At 39.1% G+C, this 7,973-nt stretch overlaps 1 protein-coding gene and 1 pseudogene across 1 annotated transcript; both read left to right on the top strand.

Annotated features, from left to right (window-relative positions):
- The first annotated feature begins 265 nt into the window (after positions 1-265).
- LOC119545307 (olfactory receptor 1Q1-like) lies at positions 266-1,210 on the top strand. The gene has a single exon (XM_037850808.1). It carries the CDS (start codon positions 266-268, stop codon positions 1,208-1,210), a length of 945 nt encoding a protein of 314 aa, XP_037706736.1.
- Positions 1,211-3,052: 1,842 nt separating this feature from the next.
- LOC119545306 lies at positions 3,053-4,412 on the top strand (annotated as a pseudogene).
- Positions 4,413-7,973: the final 3,561 nt, after the last annotated feature.

The raw sequence follows: 7,973 nt of genomic DNA, 5'->3' as shown, positions 1-7,973 counted from the left end.
TTAGTGCAAAAGGCATGGAACTTGCCTTGGAATCCCAGTACCACAGTTATGAGCTCTGGATCACAGACAAGCAAGTTTCCTTCTTAGGGCTTCTATTTCCTTTTCTGTAAAATGGAATTCATAATCCCTGCCTCATTGGGTTATGTGATATGAAATTAGGTAAGACATACACTAGTGCCTTGCAAATAGACCATTTTTTCCTTTATAGTGGAATTTGAGCAGCATTGAATAATACAGGTTATCCTTTTTGTCCTTATGGCAACAGATGGACCAAACCAACAGGACAAGTGTATCCCATTTTGTTCTCTTGGGCATTTCTACCTATCCAGAAGAGCAGATCCCATTCTTCCTTCTTTTTCTACTCATGTATGCCATCAATATTTCAGGGAACTTTGTCATCATTACACTGATTATCTCTGATGCTCACCTCCATATCCCCATGTACATCTTCCTCAGTAACCTGGCCTTGGCAGATATCTGCTTCACCTCCACCACAGTCCCCAAGATGCTACAAAACATCTTCTCTCCTACAAAGGCCATATCTTATATGGGCTGCCTAGCCCAGACTTATTTCTTCATTTGCTTTGCAGCAATGGAAAACTTCCTCCTGGCTGTGATGGCCTATGACAGGTACATAGCCATCTGCCACCCTTTCCACTACCCTATGATTCTGACCAGAATTCGGTGTGCACAGATAGTGGGTGTGTGCCATGTCCTCTCCCACCTTCATGCCTTGCTGCACACCCTTCTCATGGGCCGCCTGGTCTTCTGTGAAGAAAACAGGATCCTGCACTTCTTCTGTGACCTCTACCCTCTGATGCAGATCTCCTGTTCCAGCACCCGCCTCAACACTCTGATGATTCACACAGAAGGTGTTATTGTCATTAACGTAGCGTTGGCCTTCATCATTGCTTCTTATGCCTGCATCATTTCAGTAGTTGTCCAGATCCCCTCAGCCAAGGGGAAATGGAGAACGTTTTCTACCTGTGGCTCCCACCTCACTGTGGTGGCTATATTCTATGGCACCCTTACATGGGTCTACTTCCGGCCCCTTTCCACCTATTCAGTAATCAAAGGTCGCATAGTAACAGTCATGTACACAGTGCTAACCCCCATGCTGAACCCCTTCATCTACAGCCTCAGGAATGCAGATGTCAAGGGAGCCTTCAGAAAATGGATGAGCAGAATAAGGACTTCTTTCTTTGGATAAGACCCCAAAGCACAGTTCCAAGTTTTCCCTATGATTCAGGAGACATGTTTTTACTGCCTATAGATCTGCTTCCTCTGGAACTTCCCATAAATATCTAAACTAGGTACATATCATACAGATTTTTTTCTCATTAAGTTTTGTCCTAAGATATCCCTTAAAACCAAGGCACATACCTGGGGATGAATCTGGACCTGGCATTGAGAACATCTTCTTGACCAAAAGGGGGATGCGAAAGGAAATGAAATAAAGTTTCAGTGGCTGAGAGATTTCAAGTGGAGTCAAGAGGTCACTCTGGTGGACATTTCTATGCAGTATATAAATAACACTTTTTAGTTTTAATGTATTGGAATAACTAGAAGTAAATACCTGAATCTGCCAAACTCCAACCCGGTAGCCTTGACTCTTGAAGACGATTGTATGACAATGTAGCTTACAACAGGTGACAGTGTGATTGTGAAAACCCAGTGGCTTGCACTTCTTTATCCAGTGTATGGATGGATGAGTAGAAAAATGGGGACAAAACCCAAATGAAAAATAGGGTGAGATGGGGGGTGATTTGGGTGTTCATTTTTATTTTTTATTCTGATTCTGATTCTTTCTGGTGTATGGAAAATGTTCAAAAATAGATTGAGGTGATGAATGCATAACTATATGATGGCACTGTGAACAGCTGATTGTACGCCATGGATGACTGTATGGTATGTGAATATATATCAATAAAACTGAATTAAAAAAACATAAAAAAAAAACCAAGGCACATAAAACAAAAGGGAACCACCATGTTCTTAGTGCAAAACATTTGTATGACTTAATAACTGAGGGAGTTCTCTGGACCTAAAATTAAATGCCAGGGTTGTAGCTCACAAAGTTCTTAGATACAGGCAACAGAAACTGATTCTGGTTGATTTGCAGAGGAAATGAGTTTATTCAAAGGATATTGTGGAATCCATGAATTGCCAAGTAGGCTAAGGAACCAGGCTCAAAAAATGAACAGGAATGAGAAAGGTCATATAGTGAGAACCACAATCAAAATCATACCCCAGAACCAGTCTGCTGAGAACACCACTGCAGCCACCAAACCCTGTTCACCATTGCTTGTATACCCCCACCAACACAGACAGCAAGAGGCAATGGGCCTAACACTCAGAGGCCCAAAAACCTACGTGACCTCTTCCAGAAAGAATTCTTATTCTTCACATCACCACCTCTAGATTCAAAATGAGGTGATGCATCTGATTGGCCAAGTCTTGGTCACTTGCAAATGCCCTAGCTTTCAGGGAAAATGGGATAAACAATATTCATGCTTTCTTTGCTATAAGTTGGAGGGAGGCACTACCACCACGACAAGTGAGATGGGGACCTACTCTAATAATAGAGGAGGGTTAGATACTGGGACATCCACATAATTACAAATGTCTACAATATGGGATCTGCATTTATATGTGCTCCAGGATGCAACACTGTCATAGCTCTCCCATTTACATTTCTTAACCATTCAGAGATAACGTGAACTTCTCTTGTCTCAGCACACCCCTGATCTTTTCTGCAGGTGACATGTAGAATTAATGTGATTCTGGATATCTGTCAGCTGCCAATCAATGTTGGGCATGGAGAATGAGTCCAAGAGCCAGGATGTCTATTAAAATGTAGGTAGTTCAGTGATTATTAGTGTAGGATCAAAAGGAAATGGCGAGACAGTTGACTACCTGATGGAGAGAGCAAGAGAGTGAGGGAGAGGAGAAAGGCTGAGGAAACAACTGAACAGATAAAAGCCATTCAGTCTCCATTGTTCCCTAAAGGAAATAACTCAGGATTATTAAAAAAAAAGCAACACATGCCAGGATGTCCAAAAGTCTCAGCTCACATCTACAGCAAAAAATCCCAGAAGATTACCACTGTGTGAAACACCTGGAACCACCACAGCTATTCTGTGATGATGACCAAATCACACTTTGTGTCAAGTGTCTTCTGTCCCAAGAACACAAGAATCACATGGTATATGGAGTAGAAGAGGCTGCTGTGAATTACAAGAAGTTATTCCAGGAAATATTGAACACATTGAAGGAGAAACTTGAAGTAGCTAAAAAAAATTGGCTGATGAGCAAGAAAGAATGGTGATGATTCAGGGAGAGGAGCAGAATTTTAAAGAGATGATTGCATCTGAATATAGGATAAGATTCCAGTTGTTGAATGAAGGGAATGAGATGCACCTCTTGAGACTACAAGGATGCGTATTCAACCTAGATATAAGAGAAGCCTGTCTGAATCAACTGATCTAGTTTTCCAGAGAGCTAGAGGAGGAATTCCAGGAGACGCTACAGAGACTAAATAATTTGCGAAGAGAAAACATGAATAAACTAAAGGAGAATGAAGTCAGGGTCTCTGAACATATCTGCAGCCTACAAAGGATCACCACAGAGCTAGAGAAGAAGTGTGGGCAATCTGCCTTAGCAGTGCTCCAGAATGCAAGACATTCTTTGGAAAGGAATGAGTCACTACTGCTTCAGTGTCTAGAGCCTGCCAATATCACAGACCTGAGTTTCTGTCAAATAACAGGAATGAGCGAAATGCTACGAGTATTCCAAAGATATGTAACTTTGGATCCTGAAACAGCTCATCCCTTTCTAATTGTATCTGAGGACCTGAGAAGTATGAGATTTGGAAATGTCCTCCAGGATGTACCTGACAACCCAAAGAGATTTGACTTCCATGCCATTGTGTTGGGTGTGGAGAGCTTCACCTCAGGGAGGCATTACTGGGAGGTGGATGTAGAAAAGACTACCAAGTGGCAGTTGGGCATTTATAAGGACTCTGCAAGCCAAAAGGGTGACAGACCCAATGCTTTTGGAGACAAATTCTTACAGGATCTGTTATGGGGAGTGATTTTACCTTCTGGGTCTTTTCTCGTTTAAAAAGGTTTTCCTTGAGAGAAAAATTGCACAAAGTTGGGGTTTTCCTAGACTACGAATATGGGCAAATACCATTCTACAATGTGACAGAGAGATCTCTCATTTACAATTTCTCTTATCCTACCTTCAAAGGAGCTCTCAGGCCTATATTTTCTCTTTGTATCACAAATGAAAGCATAAATTCAGACTGCCTCACCATCTGTACCCCTCATGCTCCTCCTTGCAGTGTTACTGTCAACTCTCAAAACTTCCTTGGTGTGAAATCCAAGGCCAAGAGGGGGCCAGAAAGTTAAGAGCGTGACTTTGTGAAAGCATTTCTATAAAAGTCGAGTTGGGACTTAGTTCAACCCCAGAGCCTTTGCATTCCTGTGGCTTTCAACCCCCACTTAGTGGAAGAGGTTGTATTTAAGCTGGCTCATGAATAACTAAAGGATTCTACACTGATTAGAATAGCAAATACAGCTGCAATACAGGATTGTGAAATTAGAATGGAAATGTAATCTGGTTTCAGATTAACTGGAGTCCTTTGGTTTAGGTTTAGGACTCTAGACATAGTTCTTAAAACATTCACAAAATTCATTTATTGGCTCTAGGAGCTTTATTGTGGATTTTTCATGATAAGGAACGTGTCATCTGCAAATAGGAAAATTTTACTTCTTTTCCAGTTTGGATGCCTTTTGTTTCTTTTTCTTGCCTAGCTGCTCTGGTGGGAACTTTCAATGCGGTGTAAGGTGGCAGTGGTGACAGTGGGCATCTTTGTCTTGTTCCTGATCTTGGAGAGAAACTTTCTGCCTTTCACCACTGGGTAGGAGGTTGGCTGTGAGTCTTTTATGTATGCCCTTTGTGATGTTGTGGAGGTTTCCTTCTATTCCTAGTGCTCTGTTTTTGTAAAAGAGGGGTGCTGATTTTGTCGGATGCCTTTTTGTATCAATTGAGATGATCATGTGGTTATTTTCCCTTCCTTGTGTTGATGTGTTTTCTTACATTGGTTGATTTTCTCATGTTGAACCAATGTTGCATGCCAGGGATGGATCCCACTTGATTATAATGTAAATTTCTTTTACTATGCTGCTGTATTTAGTTGGCAGGTGTTTTTGTTTGGGATTTTGTATCTATCTGTACTCACTGGAGAGATTGGTCTGTAGTTTTATTGTGGTATCTTTATCTGGCTTTGGTATGAGAGTAATGGTAGCACAACACTATAAACATAATTAACAGCACTGAAATACATAAGATTAAAAAGGGAAATGTTAGAATTAAAATTTTTTTTTTAATTCATGGAACTATATTATAAAATAGTGAACACTATGTTAAACCATGAACTGTAGTTAATAATACAATTATAAAAATGTGTCATCAATTGTAACAGATGTCCCACACCAATGCTAGGTGGTGGGGTGGTATATGGGAATCCTGTATTTTATCCAGGATTTTTCTGTGAACCCACACTTCTCTAATAAAAAAAAAACTAAAAAAAAAAAAAAAGGAAATGGTGAAAGGGGTCTCTCAGGACATGGGGCAGAAGTTGTAAGTAAAGGCAGACTTATTCCATCGATCTAGATAAAATTTTTATTATATTATATCAGTGTTTATGGCACTGAGTTGAGAAGGAGCTAAAATCATGGTAATTTTGTGTCATGTACTAGAAGAAGGGTTTCTTGTAACCTATAAATAGGTCTTAGTCAAAATTTACATCTTTGAAATGGGTTTGTTCCTGGCCATATTCTCATTTCATCAATATCCTTTAGGTATACATAGATATCCAGCTCGTTACTTAGCAGCTCTTTGCCCCTTTTACTCATTCTTTTTTCATTGGTATGCTACTGGCAATAATAATAATAATCATAATGGAATACACATATATGCTATTTACTTTGAGCCTGTCACTGTTATGATATTTCACGTATATTTTACTCATAAAATCCTTACAACCCTAAAACTACTCCATTCTTTAGTAATGGGTAATTGAGGCACAGAGTAGTTAAATAATTGTCGAGGATCACATATCAAGTAATGACAGCTGGGATTCCAATTTGTGGTTAACTGGCTCCAGAGTCCATCCTCTTAACCGCTACCTTATATTACCATCACCAAAGACTTTCAGCATTTTCCCTTGGGCTGCTGAACTCTGGTTTCATTTTGAACACTTTAAGGTAAATTTCTGAAGGATGAAATGGTTGCCCAAAAGATTTAATTACTCTTATTGTCTTAGTATAATTATAAATATCACCCTCTTTATTTCTCAAAGGTATGCTGAATTGGACAATAAATTATATGGCCACCCAAATTATGAAGTCTTTTCTGACCTGCCCAACTCCCCACCAGAGGATAACTGAACATACCTATTCTGTGCCCCCACAACAAAACCTATAAATCCTTCTCGTCATTTCTCTTATTTGTTTACAATCTCTACTCTTTTGTAAGTTCTTTCAGGACACATATTCCAGGCACTATAATATAATACATTCTTAACAAATGTGGGTTAAATAAATTTAAGAAATAAATGAAAGTCCCATACTGCTAGAGCAGTGATCAAAAGCCACATTGATAATTCCAGGTCAGTTGCATCTCCTGCTGCCCATAGCACCATCATGGTTATCTCTAAGTCTCCATGATTCCTGTCACTTTGGGAAGTTCTTGGGTACCCACAAGCACACCAAGTTCCAATGTACCTTTTAGGTGCTTGATATCTAATCACTGGAATTGGTGTTCTTGCTGGAGACTAGATCATTTCCACAGGGGTGGTTTTTTTTTTTTTTCAATTGAAGTCCATGGTTTAACTTATGATTTACTGTGTGTATAGTGTAGTTCCATGGATTTTAAAAAATTTTATTCTGTTCCATATATACAATCTAAAATTTCCCCTTTTAATTATATTCAGATATATATATCAGTACTGTTAATTGCACTCAAAATGTTGTGCTAGCATCACCACAGTCCATTATCAAAACACCTCCGTCATTCCAAATAGGAACCCTGTATATTTTAAGCCTTAACTTTCCATTCCCTATCCTTCTGCCCCTGTTCCCTGCTCAACTATATTCTAGATTCTGACTCTATGAGTTTGCTTATTCTAATGGTTTTAAATCAGTGAGATCATACAATATTTGACCTTTTGTGTCTGGTTTATTTCACTCAACATGATGTCTTCAAGGTTCATCCACGTTGTTGCATGTATCAGGACTTCATTCCTTTTTACAGATGAATAATATTCCAGTATGTGTATATACCACATTTTATTTATCCATTCATCAGTAGATGGACACTTTGGTTGTTTCCATCTTTTGGCAATTGTGAATAATGCTGCTATGAACATTGGTGTGTGAATACCTGTTTGAATTCCTGCTTTCAATTCTTTGGGTACATACCTAGTAGTTCTGTACTTACCTTTCTGAGAAAGCGTCAAACTGCTTCCGTATTAGCTGCACCATTTTACACTACTATCAACAATGAATGTGTGTGCCTATTTTTCTGCATCCTTTCCAAAATGTTATTTTCTTTCTTTTTACAGCAGCCATTTCAAAGGGAGGTGAAATGGTATCTCACTGTAGTTTTGGTTTGCATTTCCCTGATGGCTAATGATATTGAGCAACATTTCATGTGCTTTCTGGTCATTTGTATATCTTCTTTGGGGAGCTCTCTGTTCAATCTTTTGCCCATTTTTAAATTGGGTTGCTTGCCTTTCAGTTGTAAAGGTGAAGGATTTCTTTATACATTTCAGATATTAATCCTTTATGGGACATGTGGCTTCCAAATATTTTCTCCCAATGGGTATGTTGTCTTTCTACTATCATGATAAAGGAACAAATGTTTTTTTATTTTGATGAGGTACCATTTATCTCTTTTTATTTTGT

This window comes from Choloepus didactylus, chromosome 10 (assembly GCF_015220235.1).
Source record: "Choloepus didactylus isolate mChoDid1 chromosome 10, mChoDid1.pri, whole genome shotgun sequence".
Lineage (NCBI taxonomy): Eukaryota > Metazoa > Chordata > Mammalia > Pilosa > Megalonychidae > Choloepus > Choloepus didactylus.
Note: the sequence above shows the minus strand (reverse complement) of the source record. Positions and strands in the feature narration are given on the sequence as shown.